We start from the raw sequence: 20974 nt of genomic DNA, 5'->3' as shown, positions 1-20974 counted from the left end.
CACGTTGTAAAAGAAAACTGAAACTGATTTCATGACAACTAGGTGAGTGGATATACCGTATTAAAACATATTAAAATTTTGTAGTGCTAATCTTATCTTAGCACTTTTTCGTGTTGAAATCCTTTCCACTAAATTATGATTAAGATTGCACTAATTGCAGTTTCTGTATTTATGATTGTTTTCAATGGAAAATACTGTGGGCGTTACCACGATTCATTGTTGTGTTAATCTCTTTAAATTTACGCTACAATCTAAGCATGCCAAAATAACTGTTTTAATAGTATGCTGTTAAATTTTTTAATGAATTGTCCACTTTCACTCTGTAAATATTGAAAGAAAAGTAAACAATTTGGTTTTTAGTTCTTTTCATTAGAATTGTCTTGGCAAGGTGCCACTATCATGCTCCCTCAGGCATACAATTTACACTTATCTTTTTTGAGGCAAAATTGATAGGCATGCAGAGATTTTAGCTACACATAAGCTACACATATTCCATTTCTGTGTGTATAATACTAAACTACAAATTTCACTTTTGTTTTGCAGCCTAACACTCCCACCAATGATGTCCATGGAATTGTATTGAGGAAGCTGCGGACGCGGAAACATTAAACAAAAAATGGGAGATACAGCACACGTATAGGACACATATTTACCTGCTTTGGAGACAATTTAAAAGTTACACATGTAGGGTACAATGTATACTAGCACAGTCACCTATCATATAGGTGAAAAAATGGTGATTTTTCATTTAAGCGGTTCTTATTGGTACAAGCGGCTCTTACAATGACTAAACATTTTCAGACAAGTACTGAAATATTACACATATAACTACTAAGTATTACACAGTGTAGTGATTCTGGAATCGACCAAAAACAACTGTGTACTAGACCACGCTGTCTACAGTGTATGACTTTGTACTAGACAGACCATGCTGTGTAATGAGGATTATCTCCTTACATTATATATGAAATACAAGTCCAGCGTCGAGGTGTATACTACATCTCTGGAGAGACAATACTGCAGTGATGATGTTTTTGCCTTACAACCTGTAAGCTGTTCAGATGTGTGCAAATTTAATTTATTCAAATGGAGAAAATTTGTTTACCGTACTGATATTTTAATGGCAGTGGACCGGATATGCATTGATTCATATCTGTCAGATTTGCGTGTGTGTGTTAATATTTTTGGGAGTGAGTTGCTGTGCTTTTGTTAGATTCTATACCATTCTTCATTCAAAGACGGAAAGGATCATAATTATATACAAAGCTGGAATGTTTTTAAAGTTTATATATGTACCGGGTATGTAAATTGTTTAGAGAGTGAGTATCATGTTATCATTTAATATTTTTGTTACTTCATTTAATTTGTTATTTCTTGATATTTCAACTTCATTGCATAAACATTCTTTCAATATAATCTGAGCTGTATCTGTCATTTCTTGTTTTATCAAATCATCCCTTCTCTCTGCCATTTGGATCTATATTACCACGTACTTGTCCTCTATCTCTTCCTGTCTTTTCAGATCTATATTACCATGTACTTGACTTCTATCTCTTTCTGTCTTTTCAGATCTATATTACCACATACTTGACTTCTATCTCTCTCTGCCATTTGGATCTATATTACCACGTACTTGCCCTCTATCTCTTCCTGTCTTTTCAGATCTATATTACCACATACTTGACTTCTATCTCTCTCTGCCATTTGGATCCTCTATCCTCTATCTCTTTCTGTCTTTTCAGATCTATATAACCACATTCTTGACTTCTTTTCCTTCCTGTCTTTTCGGATCTATATTACCATGTACTTGTCTTCTATCTCTTCCTGTCTTTTCAGATCTATATTACCACTTGCTTGTCTTCTATCTCTTCCTGTCTTTTCAGATCTATATTACCACTTACTTGTCTTCTATCTCTTCCTGTCTTTTCAGATCTATATTACCACATACTTGTCTTCTATCTCTTTCTGTCTTTTCAGATCTATATTACCACATACTTGTCTTCTATCTCTTCCTGTCTTTTCAGATCTATATTACCACATTCTTGACTTCTTTTCCTTCCTGTCTTTTCGGATCTATATTACCATGTACTTGACTTCTATCTCTTTCTGTCTTTTCAGATCTATATTACCACATACTTGACTTCTATCTCTTCCTGTCTTTTCAGATCTATATTACCACTTACTTGACTTCTATCTCTTCCTGTCTTTTCAGATCTATATTACCACTTACTTGACTTCTATCTCTTTCTGTCTTTTCGGATCTATATTACCACTTACTTGACTTCTATCTCTTTCTGTCTTTTCGGATCTATATTACCACATTATTGACTTCTTTTCCTTCCTTTCTGTAATTCCGAACCTTTGCTACCCCATCTGTTTCCATAATAAAACTCCAATTGTTTGCATCTTGGAATGAGATACAAAATGCTGAAATATTGTGTGACTTCAGTAAGAGGAAATCAACTTAAACTTTTACACTGGAAACAAAGAAGGGGAGACAATTTTAGAATTTTACTTCAGATTTCAGGTCTTGAAATATAAATGCTATAAAGCATTATTTTTGTTTCCTCTCAATTCGTTTTAAATTATTTTTTTCTTGTCCGTTTATCTGAAATGCAGAATAGATACTGCATCACTGCAAGATTGTTTTCCAGATTTGTTTGTCATATAAATGTATGTTACATACATGATTGATAATTCATCTTTCTAATCATGATCAGGAAACATTGACACTTATCATAAATTTACTAACAAAGCATATCAATTTACTTACTATAATAGTACCTGTTACCTTTAGTCCCACAATGAAGGCATCACCTGCCATGTTTGTATTACAGAAATATTAATTACTTGGCTGTTAAATGGGCATTATACAGATAATTTCCTTCATTTTCAACAATCTTAAAATTGAACACTATCTTCCTTTGAACAGGTTGTTTTTATTGGTCATGAAAAAACAGATTAGGTATATCTTTGCAGTTTTACGTAATTGGTGAAATAGTCTACCAGACAAAAGATTTGTATTTGATTCATAAGTTGTTGGTGATATTACCTGAAATATTTATTTCATAAATAAATAAAAATACTTAAAGTTTATATATAAAAGGTATGCATTTTAATATGTTGTATGAAAATCCAAAATTCATTATTTAAAAGTATCTTTCTGTGTAATTCCAAAATTTTGAGGTTGATTGTCACAAACAATTATGTCATTAAGGCAGCAATCACATCGGGATGTATAATATAATTTTTCACCCCCTTCAGTTATGATGGAGATTTCAAACTGAGGAAGAATATTTTTATATTGTCAGACATTATAAACTGCCTGTCATGCTGAGAACCCTCCTGTTCCTCTAATTTCCAGAGGAAATGATTCTCTTGTAAGTTACACATGCATTGTCAGTGCAGTGTAATGCCCTCTGTCTGAGGGATCCCAACATCTCGGCCCTTAATAGTGATATACATTTTTTATAACACTGAGAAAAGGTGGAATACACTAGTTCAGGGTAAGAGAGTTCGTTCTATACTCTATGGACAAGTGTTTTTCTGATATTAAAATGAAACTAATGGATTGATGTCGGATTGGGGAAACTGACAAAAAAAAAGGATTATTTTTCTGAGGGGATGAGATCAAAAGTCTTTGTATGTAAATCTGAAGGATATAGACATTCTAACTTCAGATGTAGAGTTTGATTTGAACTTTTGAAATTTCTTAAACCTCCGGTAGGAAAGGATGTATATCACAGTTATAACTGCATAATTATCTTGAAGTCATACTCATACTTTTCAGTATGAACTTGCAACTTTTAATGTGACAAACCAGGAGAACAATTCCTTCTCAAAGGAATTTTTAATGTGAAGTAGTCTAAAAGGAAACTTGTTTACATATTATATGTATATATGCTCTAGTAAAACGCTGAATTCCAAGCAATACATTAGATTTGTGTAGGAATGTACTAGTGTAATTGTACGGCGTGTATGCTCTTCAGTAATGCTTATGAGTTTGAATGTATCCTGTTATTGAATTATGACTACAGCTTAAATGGTTGTGTAATTTTTAATTTGATATAAAATGGAATACATTCGATGCAAATAAACCGTGATATTTGTAACTTTTGTTTTATTGTTTTTTAGCCCACCATCATCAAATATTGGGCTATTCAAATCACCTTGCATCCGTGGTCTCTCCGTCTGTCACTCAGTAAATAATTCTTGTTATTGCTTTTTCTCAGAAAGTATTAAGAGGATTTTTCTCAAATTTCATATTTAGGTTCCCCTTGGTCCCTAGTTATGCATATTGCATTTCGGTACAGACTATAAAACAGCATGTCTGACAGGTGGCCATGTTGGATTTTGACAATTGAAGTTAGTTACTGCTAATTTTTAGAAAGCATCAAAGGGATTTTTCTCGGATTTCATATGTAGGTTTCCCTTGGTCCCTAGTTGTGCATTTTGCATTTTGGGACCGATCAGAGAACAACATAGCCAACAGGCTGCCATCTTGTATTTTGACAATTGAAGTTTGTTACTACTAGTTCTCAAATTTCATATGAAGGTTCCCCTTGATCCCTAATTATGCATACATTGTATTTCTGTGTATAGGGCCAACCTGACAACAACATGGTTAACAGGCAGCCATCTTGGATTTTGATATTTGAAACTTCATTAAAAATTTCTTATTGTACTAAATGGCTATGATGGGTCTTTCTCAAATTTTAATGTAGGTCTCCAGTCGTGCATGCAAGTCGTTTTTTGTTTTGTTTTGTTTTTGTTTTTGTTTTCCATTTCCAACACCACTGCATATTTCTCACCCATTAACAGTTTGTTAAAACTGTCACCACACCAGGATGGCTGACTATGTTTTGGGATGATAAGAACTAATTAGCCTGTAGCAGAATACTGTGCCCATATGAAGACATTTCAGAGTGACAACACTAGAAAATTGTCCTCTGGTGGCCTCAACACTCATGGACACTATATATATGACCTTCGCTAAGGACAAAGCTACAAATGAATATGAAAAAAACATTTGTCCTTGTATAGGTACAACTGAATTTAATCAGTAATGAGATTACTTGTGACATCACTAGTTTTTGCATCACTATGGCAATCTGGTTAACTGTAAATAACAACTTGACCACAATAAATATATTACTAAAAGGTTTATTTATGTATAATACATAGATTACATTAGCACAAATAAATAGATGACAATTCAGCAAATTGTAATGTCCCGAGTAACCTGGTCCTTTACTGACGTAACAGGGGAGGAAAATGCAACAACCAGACCAGGACTCGGACCCTGGATCTCCTAACTCTAGATGGACGCTCTTACCATTTGAACTACATGGCCACTGAGGTCAGCCCAGTCCAGTTTCACTACACTATCAGACAGGAGATATCCTCACAGGACAGATTTATAAATTTGTTATCACCTTTCGGGTGATATAACAGAGGGGGGCACGAAAATGAGATGGCAGGTGACTGGCAGAAAGCCGAGTACATGCTCATCAGACATGACTTTTGAAGTGTGATTCAAAATGTGAAGATTTCATTGTCAGTTGCAGTGTATTTGACACAGTGATGGAAATACCATGTTGGGCATTTATATCAGTGGTATTATTACCTTATTGTAAGAATCGAAAACTAATTTAAAGTGACAGGATTAAGAATTGGAAAAAATAACCAATTTTAATAATTAGTTTAAAGAGGACACAATGATATCACCTTCATGGCACTATATGTCACACAGTCCAACAGTCTGGTAATAAAGGACCAATTTACATTCCATGGGCATTTTATCTTGGACTAACATTATTTCCACAAAATCTCTCTGAATTTTAGATCTATAAGCAATATCCCTTGACATTTGAATGTAAAAAGTGGTGGTGCTAATTGGTTTACATAGGAGTCAAATGGAAATGATTTACAACCTCAATGATAGTGAGACATGTTATATAAATGATCTAATAAATAAAATGTAGCCAGAAATTCTAAGATACTCTGTGAAATTTAAATGTGCTATAATAGTACTGTACCACAGGTGTACTGAAAGTTGGTTGACTAGACAAAAACGTAAAGAGTCAATACATTTTACTCAAAGATCATAATCAACAAGACAAAAGATATCCTAACTTATTTATCAATTCGTTATTGCAGTATGGTACCTACAATACAAGATCAAATTTTGAAAACAAATTAGATCAATCATTTAACGTCCCTTTTCTGGCCTTTAATATTCACGGGTATCATGTTTACCTCCTATGCTCCATGGCATATATTCACGTAATTCAATGTTTATGGTGATCACCCTGTAGCTCTAATGAATCAGTTGTCAGTCATATATTGCACTGGTCATGCATCAAAGTGGTGTTCCATCAACACTGTAGAGGAACCAGTCAAAATCTGTCCCCATAGAGACAGCATGCCATAACCTCAAGTAGTCCTCTTAATGGAATCACAAAACCTGAGGCTCAAGATTTTTTTTTGTGCAGTCCTCAATATGTAAAATCATGTGGTGCTCTAATCTGTCGACAGCGAGATATTTTCAGTTCTACATTTCTGTACGATAAAATGATTCTCCATAGTTACTGGGTTATATCATCATAGGAAAGGTTCTATGGTCATTTCCAGGGCAGCACAGGGGTTAACGAGTTCAAATTTGGTGATGACCTCTGGGTGTAGGACACCAATGCGACCGATACTTTTCCCACGTAGAATGATCTCAGCACTCCTCCCAGGGAAATATGTTGGATCTGTAATCATAAGTCAGACTTCTGTCAAACACCAAGCATCACGGTCACATACTGATCACATACTATAACTTCAAGGTTGTAAACTGTGAAACAGCAAGTCAATATTGTCAAGCAAAAAAAGGAATTTCAAGGTCATGGTCATGACAATAATCATAGTCACAGATACAAAATACTGAACTTCAAGGTCGTAATATGTAAAACAGCAAACATCAAGGTCATAGTCATGGCAATCATCAAGGTAGTGTCAAAAGGCAAATATCAAATGTTCATTGATTCACGTGTTTGAACACTAACAGTGGTTTATTTTTCATTTTCAAGATTTTATTGATAAAAATATACATGGGTATTGGATAACAGACTAATGCCTACATAAGCCCCTCTCCCACATTGGTTCATTGACCAATCAAATGGTGTGTTCCATCTCAAATGAATTAAAATGTATAATAAAGATGTATAACTTGGTTCCAGTAGGAGTAGTTATGGTTTCTTCTAAATGTGAGGCTCTGGTCATATTGCTGCTTACAGTACAACACTGACATTTATCTCTGTAAAAAAGAACATTAGATGCATGAAATTTAAGTTGTATCAACACAGGACAGGTCAAACCAAAACCTTTTGGATGGTCAGCAAGCCTCATAACATATCATATCATATGTTACTAATTTGAAATATACTTGTGACTTACCAGGACTCTCTCGGATATGATAGCCACTGTCATCAGTCGTCATGGGAACCTCTAACAACTGCATCACACGGTCAAGCATTCCTTTCACAATCTCAAAGCCAGAGGACTTGTTGTAGTTGACCATACATAGACGTCGGTCATTCCTTGCTCCAACATCTACAAACAGAGCAAAATGTTAAGTGATATGACTCTCAATGGTTTTTGAGTCTTGTAAGTGTGAATATCTATGGTTTCCTGGACTAATAAGTTTTGTCAGTAACCATGGTAACCTTGATTGATAAGTATTGTCAGTAACCATGGTAACCTTGATTAATAGGTATCCTCAGTAACTATGGTTACCTAGATTACAAGGTAATAAATATTTTCAGTAGCTATGGTTACCTTTGGTTGTGTCCTGATACACCACGTCAGAAATCTCAAACAGGCGAAGGGGGAGGGGCAAACTTCGGTTGTTACTGATGGTCTTCAGTACCCCAGGCATTAAACATGATCTGGCTATCTGTTGGCAGATTAATAACATTAATTAAACATGATCTGGCTATCTGTTGGCAGATAAATAACATTAATTAAACATGATCTGGCTATCTGTTGGCAGATAAATAACACTAATTAAACATGATCTGGCTATCTGTTGGCAGATAAATAACATTAATTAATGTGTATAATAGATAAACACGATCTGGCTATCTGTTGGCAGATTAATAACATTAATTAATGTGTATAATAAATAGAAAGATGGTAAAAATAAAGATGAACTCTGAACTCTACAGTGATGCTCAATATCAATTCTGAGTAGATCATTCTCACATACTTCACAGCATGATGACTGAAGGCCAGAATTTGTAAGTGAATATGACAACTGGAATTTCAAGGATGTTTATATCATTCCCAAAACATGAAAGTCTGAAGAACATACCAAGACCTTAATAGTTGTGATTAAGTCAATCTGGGTGGATTAAATTACCTGGAAGTCAAATGTCTTTGGGTTGGCGATGTGAACAGCGTTAGCTTCCTCTATTGTTTTCCGCAACTTGTCTGACACATCACTCCTTGAGCACTGTGAGTGAGCAGTTTATAATAATTTCAGAAATATTAAAAGTAATTTTCAGTTAAATGGAAAAAGGAATTCTAGATAGCAAACATGTATTTATGGTCAATAACATGAAAATGCTGATTGGATAAAGGGAGATTATCTGTAACATTACAGCATCTCACACAAGTTTAATTTCTGAAAGTGTAGCTGTATGCACTTCTGATAGACTAGTGTACCTGTACCTGTATGTACATCTGATAGTGTACCTGTATGTACATCTGATAGCATACCTGTACCTGTATGTACATCTGATAGTGTACCTGTACCTGTATGTACATCTGATAGTGTACCTGTACCTGTATGTACTTATGATAGTGTACCTGTATCTGTATGTACATCTGATAGTGTACCTGAATCTACTCCGTTAAACTTCTCAATCACATTTCATCATCTCATTTATCTTTGTTCAAACATTTAAAGGAATTCTACTCACCAAAGCGAAAGTGAGGACCTCGGTGAATCCTGCGGCCGCCATTTCTTGTCGTAGTAGGTCTGTTAGCTTGTTGATAGGTAACTACAAAATACAACAGAATTTCTGTTACTACCAGTGAATTTGCACTTGCCAAACTTTCAAACTTTCGGGAGAAAAATTTGAAGAAAAAACATTATCATAGTTTGAATTGGTTTTTTCATTAAATTAACTCAAATTTATTTCAAGTCTTTAAGTAGTTTTTTTCCAGGAAACAAGAGACAAGTTATAACAATGAAACCAAGTTGTCATGGCATTATCTCTGGCTTGGTTCTCTGACAAGGTGAGATATTGATGGTAAAGTACCATGAAATTAGAAACATTCTCCACATTCAAAATCAACACACAACGTGACACTAAAACGGTGTATTCATAGTTAGTCTGTAATTAACATACCTGATAAGCTACCTGATTAGCTACTGTGTTGGTATTGGGACGTCCATGTAATTAACATACCTGATTAGCGACTGTATTGGTATTGGGACGTCCATGTAATTAACATACCTGATGAGCTACTGTGTTGATATTGGGATGTCCGTGTAATTAACATACCTGATTAGCTACTGTGTTGGTATTGGGACGTCCATGTAATTAACATACCTGATTAGTTACTGTGTTGATATTGGGACGTCCATGTAATTAGCATACCTGATTAGCTACTGTGTTGATATTGGGACGTCCATGTAATTAACATACCTGATTAGCTACTGTGTTGGTATTGGGACGTCCTTGTAATTAACATACCTGATTAGCTACTGTGTTGGTATTGGGACGTCCATGTAATTAACATACCTGATGAGCTACTGTGTTGGTATTGGGACGTCCTTGTAATTAACATACCTGACTAGCTACTGTGTTGATATTGGGACGTCCTTGTAATTAACATACCTGATTAGCTACTGTGTTGGTATTGGGACGTCCTTGTAATTAACATACCTGATTAGCTACTGTGTTGGTATTGGGACGTCCATGTAATTAACATACCTGATGAGCTACTGTGTTGGTATTGGGACGTCCTTGTAATTAACATACCTGACTAGCTACTGTGTTGGTATTGGGAAGTCCTTGTAATTAACATACCTGATTAGCTACTGTGTTGGTATTGGGACGTCCTTGTAATTAACATACCTGATGAGCTACTGTGTTGGTATTGGGACGTCCATGTAATTAACATACCTGATTAGCGACTGTATTGGTATTGGGACGTCCTTGTAATTAACATACCTGATGAGCTACTTTGTTGGTATTGGGACGTCCTTGTAATTAACATACCTGACTAGCTACTGTGTTGATATTGGGACGTCCTTGTAATTAACATACCTGATGAGCTACTGTGTTGGTATTGGGACATCCTTGTAATTAACATACCTGATGAGCTACTGTGTTGGTATTGGGAATGGTCTTTTTGATGTTGTTGTATCCGTAGGATATTGCCACGTCCTCAACAACATCACACGCGTGGATCACATGTACAAACAGTTAAGGTCAACACTTCATAAACACACATTATCTGCATAAACTACATGAACAAGAGGCCCAGGGGCCTAAATGGTCAGCTGGGTTCTGATGTGTACACTGATAGATAATGCTTTGTTTATATGGGGCCCTTGGTTATTGAGAAGAGGTAGAAAATGTAAACTTTTTACTGATGGATGCCAGATGCCAGACGACAACAGATAAAAGGAAGGGGATTGAAATATTTTACTTGAAACTTTGTCTCAGGTGACCTGAAAACCTATATAATACCTACATATATTGTACCTGTCATTGTCTGCATAACCTATCAATAATACGTACATAATAAGAGGCTCAAAGGGTCTGTTTTGCTCAACCCATTATCAAAGGTAATACCTACATAAGATCTTCATAATATATTCAAAACATTTGCATGATATGCTACTTTGTTCAAATTATGATACTGAATTACCACAACACCAAACCATCGTAGTGAACACCAAACTATTGTAGTGTAACAGTACTATAAAATGGTTTTAAGCAGCCACATAATCTAAGGAAATTTACATAACCTTTAGCTATTATGAGGATGATCCTCACGAACATATTATCTACATAATTTTCAATGCAACACTTTCAAACAACACTATAAACACAATATCTACATAATTTTCAACAAAATCCTTTCAAAAGTCACCAAGAAGACATCTTAAATAAACTAGTGTTTTTCATGAACAACTTTGCTAATTTGTCATTTGATTTGCATTCGTTTTCATTTCTTTTAACTGTGTTTATAACGTGTATGTCTACACTGTATATATTGACTTTATAACGTGTATGTCTACACTGTATATATTGACTTAGACAAGGATATCCTGGCGAGTGGGAGGAACCTCGACCCTCACTTGGGCACCGCCTTCTGTCACCTCGGCCGCCAGACACATCCGTGTCAGTAAGCGTGCGGTTTCCTCCGGACCGACTCTGTAACAAGTTGTAGAATGAGAATGTTATTACCGTAAAACTTACCTAAGATGAACATGCTTGATTCAAATTTCTGCTTATCACAGAGTAAATCAAAATCCTGGAATTTAGCTCAGCATGATTTATCTTAAAATTTCGGATACAACAAAATTTTTAATGGTCCAGAGAAATTTGTTCTACAACAAACTGAAAACAAAAAACAATTAAGTTATTTAAATCAAAATTTCAATATCAATTCTTTTATGAAGGTTTTCTTCAGGTTAAATGTGTGATAAAAAGATTAACATTATTCAAACATTAAATTAAACAAAAAATCTCTAACATTTCTATACTGCATTGATTATACAACGTATTGGGTATCTTTTTAATGTGTGGTACATGCAATAATAAGGCTATACTTACTTAATTCCAATATTTCGATTGATGATAGTCTACGCTCACATTCTCCATCCTGTATCCCAGCTCCTGTGAAGATAAAGAGAAATCTCTGATCAAAATAAATCTGAAAACATTTTGATAGATATTTGAAAAAAACCTGATAGATGTTCCTTTTGAGAAATTGCCATGACAAACTTCAACTGACAAAATCTGACAAAGATAGCCATGTGTTGGTCTGTAGTTCATTTGGCAGAACCACCTGGTAGTTGATATCATAGGAACCTAGCACATAGAATTTCACAAAGATCGATGAATATTCTTGCCTATAATTAGCGATAACACATCTAAATCTTTAAATCCAATCTTTCAGTCAATTTGTGTACATCTGATCAGTCTCAGAATTAAATTTGTACAACTAGCGACATAGGGGAAACTACATATGAAATTTGACAAAGATCAGTGCAGCACTCTTTGAGAAGAAGCAATAACAGAAATTGTTTAAGGATGGATGGACACGAGACATCAGACCATGGACGATGGATAATTTCAGACGTGAGCTACAACAAAACCATTAAGTAATGATTAAAATCAATAAGTTTAACATACCAGTAAGTAATATATCAATGGTTAAATGTAGAATATAAGTGGCATACTTACCGGGTAGAATGCAGAGCTCCCATCTGGCATTGTGACCTTAGACTTCTCCACTCTGTAAAGACAAACAGCCACAATAACTTTGGCACAAGTGATAGTGTTAATTTGACATTAAATAATGGTTCAATGGTTTAATTTGTTTAACGTCCTATTAATAGTCAGGGTCATTTAAGGACGTGCCAGGTTTTGGAGGTGGAGGAAAGCCAGAGTACCCAGAGAAAAACCATTGGCCTATGGTCAGTACCAGACAACTGCCCCACTCGGGTTTCGAACTCGCGACCCAGAGGTGGTTGGCTACTTATAAAGTGTTGGGACACCTTAAACACTCGGCCACAGCGTCATAAGATTTATTTTATGTAGCAAAGAGGATAGAAAGGATATCAGACTTACGTGAATGGTTTGTCACAGTATTCACAGAACATGGCGACCAGTGTGTCGATAACAACCTTGGCCTTGGTCAGGTCTGTAGCGGTACACTCTATGAACACATTGCGAGTGTCACAGGTGATCTTGCTGTGGTCCCCTATAACATCAAAAGATTATTTGTATTTAAATATATGAGAAAGTTTTTTTTAGATATACAGTCAAACCTGTCTATAGCGACCGCCCAAGGGGAGGCAGAAAAACGGTCACTATAGACAGGTTGCCTTTATAGACAGGTCAAAATTATTGCACCAACCAATTTACTTAAACCTGCCATAAATAAATTGTCATTGAACAGGGCATTCAGAAGACCAGTCAGAAGTTAAATAAATGCATAAACTTTATAAATCTGAAGGGTTTAATATTTAATGATTTGTGGACCCAAACACAAAATATAACTCAATATGGTCTTATGGATAATTTTCTAAAAATATTTTGTTCTGAAATAATGCTATATGTATCTATCAAATTATCTCCCTTTCTTTCATAAATAAAGAAAAAGAATACACAATAATTAATCAATTAATTATATTTGTGTTACTACTAATTATTTTGTGTTATAGTCTTACTTCTTAAAACCAATTTTTTTTTTTCTGACCCAAATTGAAATCCGGATATTTGTGTCAGTTTACGACTTTTTATTAGTATTGACTAATTAAAGATGGCGGCAGTACAAACGCTAGTACCGACAGCTACGATTAAGAAAGGCATTATTGGCTTTCATGTGAGTAAATCTTGTTGACAGATATGACCAGTGTTTGTTATTGAAGTGATGTATCCTAGTTGTAATCAAAAAATTAACTGACCGTGTCAAATGAAGCCACCTGTGCACAGTTGTAATGTAATACCGACACGCATGGTGACCCGACTCCTCTCTTACCGAGCCCCAGGCCAGGGCAGCTACAGTAATTATAGTCTAACAGGTGGTAGGGGTCTTTTGTTTATATACTCAGGCCAGGGTTGTGGTGGTCCTTTGTTTGTATAATCAAGCCAGGGTCGATGTGTCTGAATTTTCCGGGGATTTTATGAGGGATGACTGCCGAGAGCAGAAGATGGCTGACAGAAATCGGTCGCTATAGAAAACAAATTAGCGACCGCCGTTCCGAAATCACCGGTCGTTAGCCACATTAGACAGGTAGTCGCTATACAGAGGGTCGTTATATAGTAAAATCTCACGGGGAATCTTAAAACCGGTCGTTATAGACAGGCAGTCGTTATATACAGGGGGTCGTTAGAGCAGGTTTGACTGTATACTCAAATTCTGGTAGTTTTACACAGTCTAGTGGTAGGACATTGGGCTGATATTTAACTCAAAACCTCAAACATCAAGAAATCAAATCCAAATCTTAAATTGTAACCTTGACCACTCAGTTATACTGACCATTAATGATTGGCGGCATGGACAGAACAACACCATTCTGGTCATAGATGACCGGATACACTGGCTTGTCTTGGATAATTGGTAGGAAATGCTTCAACTGGTTGTCAGTCTGAAACAAAAATTAGAGTTTTAGCTGAAATTTAGCGATAACATTACACAACATACATAGAAATCACATAACTAAAGTCAACGAAGCCAATAATGAGACCATGTGGCTTGTTATGGTGGTGAGCTCCCATTATAACGTGAGTTTTAAACATGAATACTATAACAAATTTCTTGGTTTTCCCAGGGTCTACCTTGTTTCTTTCTTAATTGTTTACCCTTATTGGCAATGATATTACGTCCTCAGAGACACTATTTCATGTTATTGTTGTTCTTACAGAGACATTTTTTCTCAATGAAGTTGTTGTCTGTTGAGTAATGAGATGACACATTTTCGAGTATACACTACCGTGACGTAGACCCATATCATTCCATTTTTTCAGGAAGGTCTGGTAGATATATAATATATTTTGTTGATCACTTTGAACAAATCAATTATGTCTCTTATAATTATCGTTTTTTTTAAAAATTATTTATCAATGAAAAAAATACTACACACACACTAGAGCAAAAATTGTCAACAAATGCCATGCACACCATTGACAAACAAACCAACACCTTATACAAATTGAATTCAAAAAATTTCTAAATCTTACTATCCAATATGGAACAAGCAAAAATAATTCTCACTGAGTAAAGATCCATCAATTCAGGGGCAGTCATCTCTCTCTCCTGATTTAAAGCCTTGAATTTAATGTCTGCTGGTGGCCGAGCATCGTACAGGAAGGGTCCTTGTACAGTGTCAAGGTCATGAGTTCCTATAGCAACTAGAGTTCTTCTCCTAGAAACCGCAAAATCATCAGGAAAATAAGATTACAACAAATCATAGATCCAATAAATCTATTTTTTTTTATATATTAATGTGTTTCAACAAATCTATAGCAGCTGTACTATTGGATGGCCTTAAAGTAACATGACATCTTACCTGCATAGATTCTGATGTAATTTGTCTTGAAGGCTGATGAAACTTTTGTACCTTTCCTACAAGGAAAGATGGCATAGAGTTAGTCATTAGATTGACTCAAGCACTCACAAAAAAAAAAAAAAAAAAGATACATAAATAAAAATAAAGTGTTTAACCATTTTTTCACTTACCGCGGTATAAACAATTTCATATTCCAGAATTTGTTTTATAATTCATATGTAAAATTCATAACATTGGAAACCTTACTTCAGTTAAGATTGGTGAAATACTTGCTAGACATTTTTTTTAACTTTAGTAGAAGATACTTACGGGAGTGAAGGTTATATTTCTGAGGACTGCAGCTACAGCATACGGGCGGACCTGGGCTGTCTGGAGAAATCAACACAAGTCATCACCACTTCTCAAACCTCAGGTATGGTAACACTAGTAATCTCAAATCTACTATACATCGCGCTAGCAGGTAAATGGTGTCAAATGGTGGTATCAAGGTCATGGTGACTGGTACATGGTTTGTTTGTTGCATTTACCAAATTATGGACAGCAAATTATTTTGAGGCAGGGTCTCCTTCATGCAGGGTGGCCTTTCGCATGCCATCCAATTTGGTTTGTTTTTGTATAACGTCCTATTTACAGCCAGGGTCATTTAAGGACGTGCCAGGTTTTGGAGGTGGAAGAAAGCCGGAGTACCCAGAGAAAAACCACCGGCCTACGGTCAGTACATGGCAACTGCCCCACGTAAGTTTCGAACTCGGAACCCCGAGGTGGACGGCCAGTGATAAAGTGTCGGGACACCTTAACCACGGCCCCATCCAAAGCAATTATGGTAAAATGTCTTGACCAAGAACACAACCACAACACAGACCAATCTGTTTACTCAGCTTCCCGAGAAACAGAAACTGTTATAGCAAGGTAGTGTATAATCATACACTTCAAATCTTCACCTTCAGTACTTTCTGAGAAATAGCGATAACAAACTTCAATTGTCAAAATCCAAGATGGCTGCCTGTCGGCCATGTTGTTTTCCGACTGATCCCAAAATGAAATATGCATTACTAGGGACAAAAGGGGAACCTACATAATTTATGAAATTTGAGAAAGATCCCTTCAGTACTTTCTGAGAAATAGTGATAACAAGAATTGTTTACGGAGGGACGGACCACGGACCCTTTCGAAAAGGAGACAGAATTAAAGTACACGTACAAACCTATTGTTAAGTGTTTTTTAAAGTGGTTAGTTTTGTGAGTGTATTTTACCAAAACTTTAAAGAAAAAAGGATGTACTTTTGTGGATTTTAAGAAACAGACAAAACTTTAAAGAAAAAAATAATGTACCTTTTGTTGATATTAAGAAACAGGCTGTCATTTCACCCTAAAACATTTCATTTCAAAGTATCAATTCTCAATTAAAATTTTCTGGTATCCTTGAAAACAGCAAAAAGTAGACAAGAAACAGCAACAAGAATAAGGGATGTGTGCTATAAGATAGGAACTACATACCAGTCGGTATTGGTATAGATACTTACAGATGGTAGAACTGTAAGTTCCTGTAACTGGCTGGCACTTGGTTCCAATGCTTCGTATCTGGGAGCCTTTATTCTACACAGAAAATATACCAGTTACATGTATTATATATCAAAGACTACAATATAATACAAATGTTACTGAATATTGACACATTGATAAATACAGGCAGTTATGTTTAAGTATGAAACTTTTTTTAGATGGTAATCACAGATAGACTAAAAAGCATGTTAAATACATAATCATAATCTGTTTTTATCATTACAATAAGTATAGATACACCGATTTAACACTTGATGTTTAATTTGGTGTCATTCATATAGCAAGTTAAACAACACCTATGTTTTTTCATTAACCAGAATGGCTGTAAGCATACTTATATGGCATTGTTTTGTTTGAGATATCTTACTTACCGAAGAAAGCTATGAGGGCTCATTCAATCCTTCAATACACAGTACTTACTTTTAAAGGAAACTTACCTTTCAAGGAAAACTTTGAGAGCTTGAGTGAATCCTTCAATACACAGTACTGACCTTTTAAGGCAGACTTTGAGGGCTTGAGTGAATCCTTCAATACACAGTCCTTACCTTTCAAGGAAAACTTTGAGGGCTTTTGTGAATCCTTCAATACACAGTACAATGTACTTACTTTTCAAGGAAAACTTTGAGTGATCGAGTCAATCCTTCAATACACAGTAAGTCATATCTGTAAATAAATATCAAGGTGGGATGATCAAGCATTGCTAACAATAGTAATTCAATATTTACAATAGTGCTTCAATGTTAACAATAGTGCTTCAATGTTAACAATAGTGCTTCAATGTTCACAATAGCGCTTCAATGTTAATGTTTACAAAAGTGCTTCAATGTTAACAAGAGTGATTCAATGCTAACAATAGTGCTTCAATCAAGTCAATCAATGATAATAACTATCAAATAACATATAGCATATACATGAAGATCAGTATTTCTATATAAGAAAATTGTAGAGTTAAATTCTGGTATAAACTTTAATGCATGTTGTATCATTAAGATTCTAAGGTTGATCTCTGATAAACTACTGACTAATATATTAATCTATAAATTCAGATAAATAAATATTGTTTCATGGACTTTGTCATGATGGCAAATCTGTCAATTTGTGTCCAATACCACAGAAACATAATGGAAGCTTCTGATGGTCAAAATTGAGATATTGTCTAATCAATCTGAAAATTGGTATATCAGGGTTTTGAGGATGTCAAAGTATACACAGGCAAAATGTCTTGAGGTCAATTTGACCTGAAAAAATATTGACCTAAAAATTAAGTCATTTTCATGCCAATTTGACGTGAACAAATCTTCATGTCAATTTGAGGTGAAATTTTCAGGTCAACTTCTTAACATGAATTGACTGTTCTGCTCTTTTAAAGTCAATTTGGCCTAAAAATATTGACCTTAAATTGACCTGAATTGACATGAAACATTTTGCCGTTGTATATGATGTCATAAATAGTAAATTATTTCCAAGATTTAACTTCATTGAATCAGTTCTGGTCAGCAATACATTTAAAGTGTTTCATGTATTTTAATGAGCACTGCGATGTATTGGGAAGGGAAACTCACCTGTTGGCTGGTATGTCTACCTTGAATTCCAGTGCCAACTCTGGGTTTTGTTGAAGTTCCTCTTCTTCCTGAAAATAAAATGACATAAATACACTCGCCAACTCCAGATTCACAATTTAAAAAAATCAATACATGCTTACATATCAATGTCATGAAAAAGGAGTTAAGTTTTTAAAAAATAAACCCTGCAACTCACCGGCTCCTCTGCTTCCAAACCAAACTCAAAACACAGCTCATTGAATTCCTCAAAAGCTGAAACAGATTAACAGGGAGGTTTTGAAGTTAGAATTTTGCAAAACGGGAGGACATTTGTTATCCATGTTAAAAACATGTTAAAAACAAATAAAAGGTATGTAATGGAAAAGACATTGAAAATTACTATTTTAATGTATATCTATCTACACAGAGAAGTTAAGCAGGTAAGTCAGAAAACTAGAGACCAAAAAAGTATAGATTAGGTTAAAAGCAATGATTGTATTCAAGGTTTAACATGATCAGGTGTATGGCTGATTTGAAGCATTCTAAAGATTTTGAGGGCATAATGTCAGGATCGATTCCCTGTGGCTGTCCTAATCTACTAGTGTATGACATTTTTCTGAACTGTGAGCATTTTTTCTCAAAGTTAAATTTACATGGCTAATTTAAATTTACCAGCATCTCCCCTACACTGGATCTGTTTCCATTCAGGGATGTACATATCCACTTGCCCGACATCTGGGGTAACCAGATTTTGAGTTTGGGAAGTGAAATTTTTTTGTACACTTGTCTGAATATGGACTTTTTGTATGTTTTCTTGCACAGTCTGTATTTTATTGGGCAAATGGAAATTGCATTCGAACAATCAGATTTCTGAGTGCTACTTACCTGGGGCAGGTGGCTTGAAATTTTTTTTTACAGCCCTGCCATAATAATTAAAGAAAATCTAGCTTTTCTATTTTACTGGTGCCGTTTTCTAAATAAGGACCACACACTGAACTCACATACCAGTACTAAACAATTGGCTTCACCAATGACTTGTATGCATGTTTCTTTATATGTGTAACAGGAAAGGATTAAATGTAGCGGCCAGACTGGGGTTCTAACCCAGGACCTCCTAACACTAGTAATTGAACTACCTGGTCACCAATGATCGACCCAGTCCATTCCAGCTACACACCTCCCTCCTTTTTTCCAAGTCTTCGCCCTCGAAAACAACGAGACCCTTATACCACCACCACAGGTATTTTAGCTGGGCGCCAATTTTGTAACAGGAGAGGAGAAAATGTAGCAGCCAGACCGGGGTTCGAACCCGGGACCTCCGAACACTAGCCAGATGCTCTACCAACTGAGCTACCTGGTTACCGATGACCTTTTTAAGTCTTTGACCCTGAAGACTTCACAACTCACAACCCAGGTTCGGGTATCCCCTTGTCAAGTATTCACCTCACTTGAAACAAGGTTTGATCACAGGCTTGGTTCGGTTTGGTTTGTTTTTGTTTAGTGTCCTATTAACAGCCAGGGTCATTTAAGGACGTGCCAGGTTTTGGAGGTGGAGGAAAGCCGGAGTACACGGAGAAAAACCACCGGCCTACGGTCAGTACCTGGCAACTGCCCGATGTAGGTTTCGAACTCGCAACCCAGAGGTGGAGGGCTAGTGATAAAGTGTCGGGACACCTTAACCACTCGGCCCCACAATCACAGGCACCAAAATGACCAAATGTAGTAGGAGTGGAAAAATGCACAGCCAGACCGGGGTTTGAACCCGGGACCTCCGAACACTAGCCGGATGCTCTACCAATTGAGTTACCTGGTCACCGATGATCGACCCAGTCTAGTCCCGCTACATGTGCATTAATTATACAATTGATTTTTCAATTTGACGTCGGAAGCTGAGGGTGGTGTTTGCATTGTTACAGATGTTGTCGATATATTTTTCCCATCTGAGGTCAGATGATATAGTAATGTCTAAATATTTTGCAAAATTTACATGCCTAAGGGTGTGACCGGGATGTGTAAATTGCTAAAAGTTCTACTTCTAGGAACAGATCTAGATGATATGATTTGTCAAAATGAAAGGAATCTTTCCCATTTAGCAAGTTTGTCTAAATCTGATTGGAGATATAAGTCATCATGGCGGTTAATTTAAGGCCTGCACTGACTGGTCATTTATGAAGTGTAGGAAGTGACTCTGTTGCCTGGCTGTTGATTCTACCGACTAACATCACTTGTTAAACTTGCATGCAATCCGTATCTACATGTTACTGTTAGTTATATTAGGTCCTAGCAGCTGTCTGAAATGTCACGTGTAACAACTTACTGTATGTCTTTCCGAGTGACCTGAACAGCTGTTCCTTATTAACGGCAATGGTAGGCATAATGGAGTATGTGATTCAGACCGTTAAATCACCGAAGTACCAGCTAATGTTCTCCCTATTGAAAATTATGAAGGCCGGACCGGTGGATGACGAAAGCATGTGAAAATGGCCTTGCCACTTTTTTATCTCTAAATTGGAGAGTTCCAAATTTAAGTCTGATATTTATCCCCATTACACATAATTGTCGTTGCA

The 20974-nt window shown here is 35.8% G+C and overlaps 2 protein-coding genes across 2 annotated transcripts in view; one reads left to right on the top strand and one right to left on the bottom strand.

Annotated features, from left to right (window-relative positions):
• Window positions 1–780, top strand: part of LOC117344644 (kinesin-like protein KIF20B) — a 46169-nt gene extending 45389 nt beyond the window's left edge. The window contains 1 exon segment of the mRNA XM_033907470.1: window positions 544–780. Within this exon segment, the coding sequence (XP_033763361.1) occupies window positions 544–609 (66 nt within the window). The 3' untranslated portion in view covers window positions 610–780.
• Window positions 781–5147: 4367 nt separating this feature from the next.
• On the bottom strand, window positions 5148–20898 carry LOC117345075 (phenylalanine--tRNA ligase beta subunit-like). Its single transcript, XM_033908017.1, is given in 20 exon segments — window positions 5148–6755; window positions 7441–7596; window positions 7822–7939; window positions 8405–8497; window positions 8967–9047; window positions 10371–10471; window positions 11332–11438; window positions 11841–11863; window positions 11865–11903; window positions 12474–12525; window positions 12861–12993; window positions 14275–14383; window positions 15010–15160; window positions 15305–15360; window positions 15614–15673; window positions 16827–16899; window positions 17473–17529; window positions 18429–18496; window positions 18625–18680; window positions 20725–20898. Coding segments are annotated over 20 exon segments (1743 nt in total). The 5' UTR covers window positions 20783–20898; the 3' UTR covers window positions 5148–6603.
• Between the last annotated feature and the right edge of the window lie 76 nt (window positions 20899–20974).

Source organism: Pecten maximus, chromosome 16 (assembly GCF_902652985.1).
Source record: "Pecten maximus chromosome 16, xPecMax1.1, whole genome shotgun sequence".
NCBI lineage: Eukaryota > Metazoa > Mollusca > Bivalvia > Pectinida > Pectinidae > Pecten > Pecten maximus.
The sequence above is the reverse complement of the archived record's forward strand: the minus strand, read 5'-3'. Positions and strand labels throughout refer to the sequence as shown.